The sequence below is a fragment of the Chlorocebus sabaeus genome, chromosome 20 (genome assembly GCF_047675955.1).
Source record: "Chlorocebus sabaeus isolate Y175 chromosome 20, mChlSab1.0.hap1, whole genome shotgun sequence".
In the NCBI taxonomy this organism is placed as follows: Eukaryota; Metazoa; Chordata; class Mammalia; order Primates; family Cercopithecidae; genus Chlorocebus; species Chlorocebus sabaeus.
In genome coordinates, this window is record NC_132923.1 from 43,020,569 (window position 1) to 43,034,270 (window position 13,702).

Below are 13,702 nucleotides of genomic sequence, written 5' to 3' on the forward strand. Positions count from 1 at the left end.
GAGATACTAATATAGTAAAAGCCCTGGGCACCTTGCCTAGCCCACAGTGAGCACGATGTGTTTATCCGGGTTATGTATTCAGCCTTGACTGAGCGCCTCCTGTGTGCCAGGGCAGCTTGTGGTCTCTGCTCTTGGAGCACCTGCTATTTGGTGGGGGTGGGCTGGGGAGGGACAGTGATGCAGGACCTTGGACCATGACCCAGGTGGGAAACGCCCTGCTGGGGAAGGCACAGGAGCTGTGAGGCCTCTGGGCAGGGCCTTGAACGGGGAGTGGGGTGTGGATCTGGGGCGGGGACGTCCAAGATGAGTTTGGAAGGCTGTGTCATTGGCCAGATGAACACCAAAAGCATCTTGCAGATGGCAGGCCACGCACACGCGCAGAGACTCAGTTGTTGAAAGCCATGGAGAGCGGAGTAGGTTTGCAGCAGATTCGTTCTGTGTGGGTAGAAGAAGATGGAGTTGGGGCGGGTTGTGGGAGGGCTTCACAGGTCTTTCCTTCAATGTTTCCAAGTCTCTGCTTCTGGGCTCCTATCAGGTTCCTGCCTTCAAGGCACTTTACAGTTGATTTGGGTGCAGATCTGATCCTCTATGCCCAGGGCAACAGAACCAGCAAGTGAAGCCAGGCAATCTCATGGCGTTTTAGAAAGGCCCTTGCGGCTGGGAGGAGGGCTGGGCCGGGCCCCCATCGGGGTCTCCTGCGTCCGTGCAGCAGCCTCCAAGGCAGTGGAAGAAGTAGCAATGGGTGGAGTCCAGAGGTGGAGCAGAGTAGACCAGCTAAGATTTGGAGGGCAGAGGGAGGCCTCGTCGGGGGTGCTTCTGCCACCCTGCCCTGTGGAGTCGGCTCACAGTAAATGCTCTAGATGTGGTTGTCCTTCCTTTGTGTCTGTGAGCTGCACAACCTTGGGCATTTGTCAGGGAACCTAATCCAGGCCCTGCGGTGTGAGCTTGGGATCCCCTCGGCCCTCAGGCAAGCAGGTGTGGCTACACGGAAGTGACCCAGGCATGGCATATATATGCTGAAGAAACGCAGGCTGGAGAGCAGGGGCCGCCGCGTGTCTGCCAGGTTTTCCAGAGCAAAACGGAATCAATCACAGGCCTTTCAATCTCGCCACCCAGAGCGTGGGGGACACCCCTCAGAAGTACAGCGTTTGGGACGTCTAACAGAGGGCAGCTGTCTAAATAAGCGAGGAAGTGTGCATGGCATGCGTCTGGGCTGCCTTGCCAAGGTCAAGGTGTAAATCGGTTTCCCAAGATCTGGCCAGAATTCTTCCCCTTTCCACATGGCTGATGATTCACAACTTGTATTTTCAGGTAGCTTTTGGGAGTTCTGAAGTTATCTGAATCCTTCGCAGAGTCCTTGAGAAAGGTGAACTTAGCAGTTATGTTAGAAAAGGGGAGACTGAGGCCCAGAGAGCACAGGTAGGAGCACAGTAGGAATTCCGCATCCTGTCCTGGCGTCTGCCACTGGAGAGCTCATCCACAGGGTCCTCCCCTCAGGGTTGACAGTAGTTCAGCCACAGAAGTTATAGGGCAGGGTTAGTAATACCACCTAAACGTCCAGATGTGTTTCGATACCCTGGGGTAATTAAGGTTGAGGACAGGTGTACCAGATCAAGGAGAGGCGCCGTCCTATGCCTGCCGTGTGTTCAGGTGGCTAGACTTGTTGTTGCAGCTGTTCCACTCTTAGTACATCATTGTGCTGTGAGGCATCATTAGCCGCCATTTAATTTTTCTTTTGTTTTTAGACAGTGTCTTGCTCTGTCACCCAGGCTGAAGTGCAGTGGCATGATCATAGCTCACTGTAACCTCAAACTCCTGTGCTAAGTGATCCTCCTGTCTTAGTGCCCCAAGTAGCTAGGACTGCAGGCGCACACCACCATGCCTGGCTAATTCTTAATTTTTTGTAAAGATGGGGTCTCGCTATGTTGCTCAGCTGGTCTCAAACTTCTGTCCTCAAGCAATCCCCCCACCTCGGCCTCCCGAAGCACTGGGATTACAGGCATAAGCCACCGTGCCTGGCCTGTTGGCCCCATTTTAGAGACACACTGGCTCAGTTTAACTCTTCTTCCTGACATTGTAATAACTAATACCTGATTCTAATAAACTGAGATTACATACTAGAATGGCGATGGGTTGAGAGCTGTCTGGGACAAAGATTTTAAGAAAAGCCTCTCAGGAGAAAGAAGTGTGTTTGAGATCTCAGGTTTCCAATCACGGTACACATTTTTAATAGTTTCCAGACGTATAGAGCATTTACTGAGCCCAGGAGAAGCGTAATTAAGGGTAATAGCAGCCAGCTGTGGCTGTTAAGTGAGAACATGAATGGCAAAGCCCACAGCAGAGAGGCTCTTGGATGAGATTCCGCTTTTCCACTGCAGGGGATCGGTCGGCTCCGAACACATGCAGCCCTGCTGTTGGCAGCAAAACGTCACAGCAGGATCCGGCCTGTGTCAGACAAAAGCTTCGAGAACTAAACTGTTCTCTGGCTGGGCAGAAACACTTAACAAATCTGTGGATCTGCAGAGTGGTGTCGGCATCTCCCACCAGTCTTTCTTTTCCCCCTAAGTTTTATGCTCTACTATGTGTATTAAAACACCCTAAACATCATATAAGAACAGCAGTCTCAGTGGTTGCTGATAAAGAAATGCAACACATAAAGTGTGTCCACGCCATCCTAGTACCGTGTGTTTCCTCTCACATGCTGAATTCGTGATCAGGCAAGCCCACTTCCTGATCCCATGTATTTCACCTTTGGCTCTTGACAGGTTGCTAGGATACTTGAAGTCTCTGAAGAGATGAGGAGGAACATGGGGGTGAGCTCAGGCCTGGAACTCATTACCTTGCCTCACGGACACCAGCTGCGCCTGGACATAATTGAAAGGTGAGCAGTGCTGTCCTCTGCACTTCCGACCCTCCCAGCTCCTTGCAGGCATCAGAGCAGCAGGTTTTAGAACACGGACAGGCTCAGCACCAGCCTAGCCCTGGGGTAACAGCACTTCAGGGAGCATGGCCTACAGCGACTCTTCCCAGAAGCCTGAGCCTGAGAATCCTGGGGTTGCACACAGAGACAGCACAACTCAGGAACAAAGAATGTGTTCCTGTCCCTGCTCCTAGAGGCTTGGATGGAGAGAACAGATGGCCTGAAGCCAGTGACTCAATTGGCCTTTGTGAGCAGGAGTCACAGATCCTGCAGCCTGGGGCAGAGCTGGGGCCCCAGCACGGTGGAGTCTCCTGCCCAGCAAGCTGCGCCTTTGTGTCTTTGGGGGTTAAGATTGCTTGAGGAATTAGGAGGAGTTTGTGGGAAAGGCTGGGAAGAGCAGAGTCTAGACAGTGTTTTCTTTGAGGGGTGGACAAATAGGGTCAGAGGTCGGGGATGATGGCACTGGCCCGGGGCCTCCGAGGCATCCCTCCCCCTTCTCACGAAAAGCCAGGGCCCTGGGTGTCAATGAAATGGAGTGTTTAGGAATTGGAAAGACACCAACAATGAGGTATGTTTTTAAGAAAAGCGCTAGACTAGATATCCGTATTACCACAAAAGCTGGCCTTTTTGACACATTTTTTTAAAGTTGATTTGGGCAGGACTGTCTTGTTAAGTTTTCTGTCTGTCCAGCCCATGTCCTAGTTGCCATGACTGACTGCCCATGGCTTTCCATGAAGTTCCAGATCACAGTGCTGTCCAGGACAGCTTTCTGTGGTAACAGACACGTCCTGCACTGACCATTACAGTAGCCACCAGCCACACGTCACTCTCGGGCACCTGCAATGTGACTGATGATTGAAGGATGACTTTTTTTAGTTAGAATTTACTGTTCTCAGGGTAAAGAGCCACCTCTGGGGGGGTGGATGTTGCTGCGTTGGAGTTTCCTCGGCTATACAGCAGATAAGATGACTCCCATGCTGCTGCTGTTTTGGTCTCGCAGCTGTGGTACATCCCATAGAAACTACCGAGAATGCTGAATTGCAGCCGTGTGGGAGGACGGAGGTGAAGAAGTGGGGCCGTGCGGACTTCGTTCGGGAATGCCCATTGCTTAGGCCTTTGGGGAATTCTAGATCCCACTTCTGAATTTCCCTGCTCTTCCTAATGAGACTTTTCTAGGTTCCAGCCTCTCTCCGGGTGTCCCCTTTTTCCCTTCTGCCCCAGGGGCCTGGCCTCCCAGCTCCGCTAGCTTCCGTTCTATCAGCAGAGGGGAGCTGTGCCACTATACTTTGCCGTTTCTTCCATGAGACATTTCAGCCTGAAACCCCCTAGCTTCCAGGCCTCATGAATCTGAGCCCTGTTTTCTTAGTATCATTCAGGGTGCTGGGACAGGCTGAGGGCAACAGGTTTGTTTGGAGCTTCTCTCTTGGCTGTTTTCTGACTTTCCACTTTATTTCTCTTTTCTCCTAACTGCCTCTTGGCTGGGGTCTTGCTTCTTAGCTTGTTTCTTGTGACCTGTGGGATCTTCTTTTTAGAGCCTGGGGAGTAGTTTTATTAATTACAATGTGTTTATTAAATAAAGGCCAAGGTTATAGAGGTCCTGATGTATCACATGACATCACCCTTCTTGCATTTGAGAATCAAATACAAAACCACCCTTTATTTTTAATTTACCACCTCACCCATTCCAGGCATACTGCTCTGGAAGTGTCCTTCATGTGACATCTGAATGCCTCCTCTTGCCAACCACAGGAGCTTTTGCTGCAGATTTGCCAGCCCGAGTTGTTTTTCCCATAGTCGGTGTATCCAGGAGGTTTCAGGCATATGTTGGTTGAGTGAATGGATATAACCATTCAGTTAACCATTGATATAACACAAGAGGGCCATTAAAACATAGGGGGAGAAAACACTGAATAAAGAATCAATGGACTGCAGCATGGGAAGTGAGTTTATAGTTAAAAGCAACATTTAAAATGTTCTGTCAATGTTAATATTTTGCAAATGCATAACAACACTCTTCCAAAAATGTATTAGATAACAGCTGGGCATGGTGAGTCATGCCTATAATCCCAGCACTTTGGGAGGCCAAGGCAGGTAGATCACTTGAGCCAAGGAATTCGAGACCAGCCGGGCAACATGGCAAAACCCTGTTTCTACAGAAAACACGAAAATTAGCTGGGCATGGTGGCATATGCCTGTGGTCCCAGCTACTTGAGAGGCTGAGGCAGGAGGATCCCTTGAGCTAGGGCGGTCAAGGCTGCGGTGAGCCGTGATCACACCACTGCACTCCAGTCTGGGCAACAGAGCAAAACCCTGTCTCGGAAAAGAACAAATAATAAAAATATATTTTAGGTCGATGTTTGGATCCATTAATTAAGACAAATCAGGAAAAGGAGATAAATGGAGAAAAGAGGAAAGAGATGGAGACAAAGAGGCAAAATGGACCAAGATACAGAGGGAGGGACATGCACAGAGACAGCGCTAGTAACAGCTGCTATTTATTAGGCGCCTGCCAGTGCCAGGCACTTCAGTTATTATTCTTTTTGTTTTGAGATAGTCTCTCTAGTTACCCAGGCGGGAGGGCCGTGGCCCGATCTCTGCTCACTACAACCTCCACCTCCTGGGTTCAAGCCATTCTCATTCCTCAGCCACTCGAGTAGCTGCAACTACAGGCATGTGCCACCACGCCTGGCTAATTTTTGTATTTTTAGTAGAGATGGGGTTTCACCCATGTTGCCAAGGCTGGTCTCGGACTCCTGGGCTCAAGCATTCTGCCCGCCTCGGCCTCCCAAAGTGCTGGGATTACAGGCCTGAGACCTGGCTCACTTTAATTATTTTCACTCCCATACACAGTCTCTCTTTCTCACAACCCTTGCTCCCATTTTACAGATGAAGAATCTGAGGGGTGGAGCAGTTAGGTACCAGCCTAAGCTTACACTGCAAGTGAGCCCCATACATGCATATGTGTGCAAACACACTTGGAGGCAGAGCTCATTACCTATTCAGCAAACATTAGAGAACTCAGTGATGCTAAGCACTCAGTGAATGCCTGCTGCCCTTTGCTCAAGAACAGCAAGAGACAAACCATCACACCTGGACACACAGAGAGCACAGCGTGGAGTAACATCCCAAGCTCTGAACACTCAGGACAGAGTGGCCCTGCAGTTCAAATGCATGCTGTATTTTAGTAACTCTAGCTATACATTGGGGCTTTGCCTCCAGCACTTGTACCACAGCCTGGAAGAAACTGAGGCAATTCTGGTCTAAAGCAGTTAACTCCTGGGTCCTGATTTACAATGGGAAGGAAAGGGGATCACAGTCTATGCTTTTGCAGCAGACAGACCCCATTCATATTAGTCCTGTTGTCATGTGGAGGAAAGATCACCCTGCTTCCTGTTTTGGGTCTCTGAGGTTGACCCATGTAGTTTAGGATGAGAAAAGGGAGGATTGTTGGGGAAAATGAGATTTTGATTTTATTAGGGTCTGGCCTTACAGGCACATTCCAGCCCATCAATCTTTACCCTCCTACCCGTTCACTTCCTGGCCTCTGGAGTGGGGCTGGATAACACCATTCTTACCTCCTCTTTCCTGCCTTTGTTCTGATAGCCATGTTATTATCCTGGATCAAGAATGTCCTCTCATTTTCCTGTCCCTTCCATCCCCAAGTCCAGGGGGCCCAGTGGAGGTGGCCCTGGGCTTTCCTGAGGAGAGATTCTCAGAGCGTGTTGGGGGACCTGCTGTCTCCACGGACCTCTCATGGTACAGGGTACTAGCAGCCACATGCAACTTTTGAACAGCTTTGCCTCAGGAGCTCCCTCTTTGTGCCCCCAGGTCCAGGGTTCAACATGGCCCTGTCCGGGGACACCTTGCTTTCTGACTGAAAGTGTACCCTCTGTGGCCTAGTTTGGCCCTCCACAGTCAGCCTGCTAAGGGGCGTTGTCTGTTGAGATTGGCCATCTAAACTGTGCTGCCGGCACATTTTAGAGCAATAGCAGCAAATGGCACAAAAACAGCCCTGCTCTTGGCTGATTTGGTTTGGTTTTCTCCTAGTCTCATTGGCCCTGAACCTGACCACTGATCTCCTCGCTTTCAGACACAGCACGATGGCCATCGGCATTGCAGTGTACATTCTGGGCTGCACGGGCACTTTGGAGGACCGAGCAGCCACTCTGAGTAAGATCATCCAGGTGGCAGTGGAACTGAAGGATTCCATGGGGGACCTCTATTCCTTCTCAGCTCTCATGAAAGCCCTGGAAATGCCACAGGTAAATTTCCAATTACTTTATGTGTACTTAATGTTCTGTAAAGAGATCTGCATGCCATGGCAAATCAGACTATTTTAGTCAATCTCAAAAGTAAATTGAATCTTAGTGAAAGCTGCTGCATTTAGGGGACAGTGTCCTAAGTGTTTGGGGTCTTTTTTTTTTCTTTTTTGAGACAGAATCTCACTCTGCCACCTGGGCTAGAGTGCAGTGGCGCAATCTCAGCTCACTGCAACCTCCGCCTCCCAGGCTTAAGTGATTCTCATGCCTCAGCCTCAAGTAGCTGGGACTATAGGTGTGCACCACCACACCCAGCTAATTTTTGTATTTTTAGTACGGACAGGGTTTCACCAAGTTGGCCTCGAACACCTGACTTCAAATGATCTGCCCGCCTCAGCCTCCCAAAGTGCTGGAATTACAGGCATGAGCCACTGTGCCTGGACTGGGGGGTCTATTTTTTTTTTTTTTTTTTTGAAATGGAGTCTCACTCTATTGTCCAGGTTGCAGTGCAATGGTGTGATCTTGGCTCATTGCAACCTCTGTCTCCCGGGTTCAAGTGATTCTCCTGCCTCAGCCTCCTGAGTAGCTGGGATAACAGGCACGGGCTACCATACATCGCTAATTTTTGTATGTTTAGTAGAGAGAGGGTTTTGCTATGTTGGCCAGGCTGGTCTCAAACTCCTGACCTCAGGTGATCCACCCACCTCAGCCTCCCAAATTGCTGGGATTACCGGCGTGAGCCACCACACCCGGTCTCTGGGGTCTATTTTTAAAGCAGTAGGTAATTGCTGACAGTCCATGCTTTCTCTTTGATGCACAGTGGCAAGTGTCATCCTCATGAACAGTAGTGATTCATGGAGAACCAATTAGGATGAGACTTCTGGCTAAAGTGTGTCGTATAAGAAAGAGACTGCCTCCATCTGGGTCGCCAGGTGTGTGGGCATTTAGTATAATCCTTGGGAAATGAGACACTGGCAGAGCTTCTATCAGAGAATCCTTAGAATAGTTTAGTTCAGGTCACCTAAAACAGTCTGTCCTATTAAAAAGTTCAGATTCCTGGTCCATCTGCCGTAGAACTCCCTAATTACCGTTTCTGAAATTGGGCATTTGAATTTATCTGCTGTGCCAGGGTTTTTTTAGGATGAGTGTCAAACATGAATATCTGTATCTGAAGTCACGCAGGCCTCATAGAGGAAAGTCATGCTGCCATCTTTATCGCTTAGGATCGGCACTCCCACTTCTGTTCTCCCAAGCCCTGGGTGCTTGGAGGACTTGAGTATGAGTTTACAATCCAGCCAGCAAAACCTTCTAGTAACACCAAAACCGCTGGTCACTCGGCTTGGCTGTTTCATAGCCACAGGCTATATCCGAAATCCTGCCAGGTGCTCATTGAAATTCCATCATTGCCACTGGGAAACAGCCACAGTCACATGTCCCGCAAGTCAGATCATGGCAGGAATAGAATTTACTTGCATTAAAGCAAGGTCACCTTAAAAATAAAAGGTTGAACAACTTAGTGCCTTCTTCGGGAATTTTTGGGGGTCAATTCTAATTCTATTTCAGAAGCTTTCAAAATTCTTCAGGTAGCCTGGAATTTTGTAGGATTGGTATTTGAAATAAGCAGTCCATAAGTTCTGCCAGATTTTCATGATATACCTATTTCTACTATAACAGGGGTTATCATTTTTTCATTCAGGTATTTTAATGTGCATTGTGTTTATTTCCTGTCATCTAAAACTGCCTAGAATTTTGACAGCAGAGCCAACAGGCCAGGCTGTGGGTAAAGCGTTCCAGCCCAGAGCTTCCCCTGAGACTGGTAAAGGGGATGTTTTGTGGGATCACATGGTTGTCATCCATGACATCAAACTCAGCAGTTAGGGACTTGTCCCCAACCACATTACCATGCTTTGTAGGTGGCTCCCTGCCTTTTCACAGTGTCAGCCTTTCTCTTCTGGAGCACATCAGCAGTGACAGGACACAGTCCTCCGGAGCATTCAATGGCCTAGGAGGAAGTGGCATACCCAGGGAAAGCCCAAAAAAGAGTCACATTACTTTGCATGTTACCATCCAACCCAGCCCTTACACTATAGCCACATGTGCCACCTTCTCTTCTCAGCTTCTAGTGTCAAGAGAGTACGTCCAGGAGACGGGCCTAGCCCAGACCCAGAGGCTTCTTTCAGAAAGGCAATGCCTCAGGGAGTGGGTAGGGAGCAGGGGTCTACAGAAGGAAGGGCAGCATGGTGGGCAGCAGGAGGAAGGCCAGCCACAGCCTTTTCTTCACAGCACATCTGCTGGTGCTGAGCCTACTCACCTTCCTTTTGGATACAGGAGCTCTTCAAGGCCAAGTAAATGAATCTCAGCTCTACCACATACCAGCTGGGAAGCCTTGGGCAGTTACCTAATCGCTTCTGTTTTCTGATCTGTAAAACGAAGCCAAAATACCTGTCTTAAAGGGCATTGTGAGGATTAAATGAAATTCTTCAAATATTTGACACAAAGTTGGCTCTTATTCCCTAAATACTAATGCCCTGGCCTTGTTTCATGTAGAAAACTTAACACAGCCTTGCTGGTTTTAGGGTATGACTTGGGGACCATTTATCTCAGGACAGTCAGAGTCAGTGGTAATATGCTGCTGCTGACTAAATTGTTCCAGAAGAAAATTAGGCCCTGAGTTACCTGCAGAAGAAAAGAAATGAGTAGCAGGCGTGGTGTCTCATGCCTGTTGTCCCAGCTACTCAGGAGGCTGAGGTGGGAGGATCACTGGGCCTGGGAGGTTGAGGCTACAGTGAGCTGTGATCGCATCACTGCACCCCAGCCTGGGCAACAGAGTGAGACCCTGTCTCAAAGAAAAAAAAGTCATAAAACTCTTTAAGAGACTAGTTAAACTATAGCTATCCATACAGTGGACGATTATGCAGAAATTTAACAAAATAAGGCTGTTCTATATGTACTTATACTGAATGCTTTTGAGGCAAGGAATAGGTATGGTTTATGTAGTATAATATGCATGTATTTATTTTTAAAAGGGGTGTGCATAGAGACAGGAATTTTGGGGAGGTCAATTCCAGTTTTATTTCAAGAGCTTTCAGAATTCTTCAGGTACAATGGAATTTTCTAGGATCCATATTTAAAATAAGCAACTTATCAATTCTGCCATATTTTCCTGATAATGCTGATTTATATTATAGCAAGAGTTATAATTTTTCATTCAGGTGCTTTATTTTGCATCGTGTTTATTTCCTCTCATCCAATACTGCCTTGAATTTTGACAGGGGACTGGCCAGCAGGCCAGGTGTATGTGAAGCACACATGCACAGGCAGTTGGAGAGTTGTCATCTCTGGGATGGGCTAACAGCAATGCAGATGGGGAGGATGGGGGATTACTTTTCCTCTCTACCCTGCTTTCAGCCACTTTGACATTTTTACCATGTGTATCTTATCACCTGTTCCAAAATTTAAGCAAAAAGGTAATTTATTTTTTTGAGACGGGGTCTCACTCTGTCACCTAGGGTGGAGTGCAGTGGCACGATCTTGGCTCATTGCAACCTTCGCCTCCCGGGTTCAAGCGATTCTCCCGCCTCAACCTCCCAAGTAGCTGGGAATACAGGTACACGCCACCATGCCCGGCTAATTTTTGTGTTTTGAGTAGAGACAGGGTTTCACCATGTTGGCCAGACTGGTCTTGAACTCCTGACCTCAAGTGATCCACCCGCCTCAGCCTTCCAAAGTGCTGGGATTACAGGCGTGAGCCACCATGCCCAGCCACAAAAAGGTAATTTTAAAAAGAACGTTTCCCAGAACACTACCTTTCTTCCAGATCACAAGGTTAGAAAAGACGTGGACTGCTCTGCGGCACCAGTACACCCAAACTGCCATTCTCTATGAGAAACAGCTGAAGCCCTTCAGCAAAATCCTGCATGAAGGCAGAGGTGAGCACGTGGGCAGAGCAAGCATGGGGCTACCCTGCTGGGGAGTGGAGTACAAGTACAAAGGGCATGTGATGAGGCCCTGAGTTATCTGCAGCACTGTGGATGGCTCATCAGGGCTTTTATCAGATGACAGCATTGCTTGTAGAAGGCTGCAGTTGCTGTAACAAAGACAAGGGCTGAGTCACCTCATTCTGTGCTTAACTTTGGAAAACATCTGATATGGAAAACTCTACTCCTTATTCTTCAGAGTCCACATGTGTTCCCCCAAATAATGTATCAGTCCCACTGCTGATGCCCCTTGTGACCTTAATGGAGCGCCAGGCTGTCACTTTTGAAGGAACCGACATGTGGGAAAAAAATGACCAGAGCTGTGAAATCATGCTGAACCATTTGGCAACAGCACGATTGATGGCCGAGGCCACGGACAGCTACCAGATGAATGCTGAGAGGATCCTGGCAGGTGAGAGGTGGTTTTTGTAAGCTTTTCTCTAACACTGTATAGTAATTGAAATGAAGGAATGGAAGAGCATGGCTGACTTCACTTAGAAAAAGACTAAAGAGGAAGGATTAAAGAATGGACTTCCATTTCCTATATGGCTGGTTATTACTTCCTCTTAATTCCAGAATGACTCAAGTGCCCTTTTCTCCTCTCTTCTTGAAGTGTTCCTTTTGTTCAATGGTATAGAATAAACAGAGAGAAGGGGTTAAGAAAGAATTGGGGCCGGGCGCGGTGGTTCACGCCTGTAATCCCAGTACTCTGGGAGGCTGAGGCAGGTGGATCACTTGAAGTCAGGAGTTCACCACCAGCTTGGCCCAAATGATGAAACCCTGTCTCTACTAGAAATACAAAAATTAGCTGGGCATGGTGGTGCATGCCTGTAATCCTAGCTACCCAGGAGGCTGAGGCAGGAGAATCACCTGAACCCAGGAGGTGGAGGTTGCAGTGAGCCGAGACTGTACCACCGCACTCCAGCCTGGGTGCTGGGCAACAGAGCAAGAATTGGCCAACTTGCCTACCACTTATTAATAGTACCTCTAATAGGTGAGATTAGAAAAGGTGATGTGCCAAGATGAGGAGGTGGAGTTTTATTCAGACCTCATTTATCTGCATTCCTGTGAAGTGAGCTCCCTGCTGTTATCATCAGACACACCCTGGAAGGTGTGGGGCGCTTCTACAATGTGTAAACGTATCTTTCTTATAAGTGCTATGGCGACAGAAAACAGCCTCCTCAGTCAGCCCGGCCGGCATTTACCACAGATGCGGCATGTGCGCGGCACCACGCTAACTGGATGTCCTGAGGAATGTGAGCAGGTATCTCAGCATGCAGCGATAAGTGCAGTGTGTACTGTGGGAGCACTTAGGGGAAGGGACTGATTTGGTCAGAGATGCTAGGAAAGAGGAAGCACCTGATGACAGCTTCCCAGAAAACACTGCATTGATTGTTAAAGGACAAAAGTAGTCACCAGCAAGCAGGCTGGGAATTCCACTCAGACGGCACAACCCAAGCAAAGCCACTGAGAGAGCTTGGTGAAAACTGGGATCCACAAGTACTTGGGTTTAGATTTGTACAAGGTATGACCTAAGGAATGGCCAACTAGGCTACCGAGGGAGGTGCAGCTGGGAAGGGCCTTCCACATAGACCATGGCTGAAAAACAGCCCGTGAAGGGTTTAACCATGGGAGGGTGCAACACGGTCAGATTTCTGTTTTAAAGTAAATTACTCTGGTGTCTGTGTGGAGGAAGGCTGGAGGGCTGAAGGTGTGATGGCAGAAAGACCATTCAGCAAGGAGGGCTTTGCCAAGGCAGTCATCGGGGATGACTATTTTCCATTACTATATAATTTTCAAAAATTCTTCAAGGACCCATAGTTTGAGTCACAAGGTTAAGAACTACGTGGGGGCAGGAGACTCCATTCATTTAATTCTAAAAGGGAGCTGCCTCAGAACCAGAATGTGGGACTCAGTCGTTTGCACCGTCTGCTGTGGTTGTAAGTACCACGTACCTGTCTCATTTTCTTCCTCAAAAAGTTCTCCAGGATTGGCTGTATGTTACTCAAACAATAAAAACAAGTCAACAAATATCAGAGTGCCTACTTAGACAAAGCCAATGAATACATTACCATGGATGTTGCATAAGCCAGTACATCAGGCTGTGTTTTTAGAAAAGTGTGCCATAAGCTGTTCTGCAGCTCTAAATCACTTTAAAGGTCGCTGGTGGAATTTTTCAATTGATCCTAATGTAGATTTACATAGCAAGTTCCCATTGCTGTAAGTGACAGTGAACCCAGGAAAGGCAGAGATCTGCTCATCAGCATAGACCAGACCAGGTGAATGGGGAGGGGCTCAAAGCAATGTTAACTGAATGAATAGAAGTCACCATCTGGGGGCCGGGCACGGTGGCTCACGCCTGTATTCCCAGCACTTTGGGAGGCCAAGGTGGCCAGATAACCTGAGGTCGGGAGTTCAAGACCAGCCTGACCAACATGAAGAAACCCTGTCTCTACTAAAAATACAAAATTAGCTGGGCATGGTGGAGCATTCCTGTAATCCCAGCTATTCGGGAGGCTGAGAGGCAGGAGAATCATTTGAACCCG

The 13,702-nt window shown here is 48.4% G+C and overlaps 1 protein-coding gene across 5 annotated transcripts in view; it reads left to right on the top strand.

Annotated features, from left to right (window-relative positions):
- BCAR3 (BCAR3 adaptor protein, NSP family member) overlaps window positions 1–13,702 on the top strand; it is a 282,586-nt gene that overhangs the window by 267,324 nt on the left and 1,560 nt on the right. For all 5 annotated transcript variants that reach the window (XM_073008566.1, XM_007977913.3, XM_007977912.3 and 2 more), the window contains 4 exons: window positions 2,766–2,881; window positions 7,011–7,182; window positions 10,997–11,108; window positions 11,356–11,568. In XM_073008566.1, coding sequence (XP_072864667.1) covers window positions 2,766–2,881; window positions 7,011–7,182; window positions 10,997–11,108; window positions 11,356–11,568 — 613 coding nt within the window. The remainder of the gene's footprint in view (window positions 1–2,765; window positions 2,882–7,010; window positions 7,183–10,996; window positions 11,109–11,355; window positions 11,569–13,702) is intronic.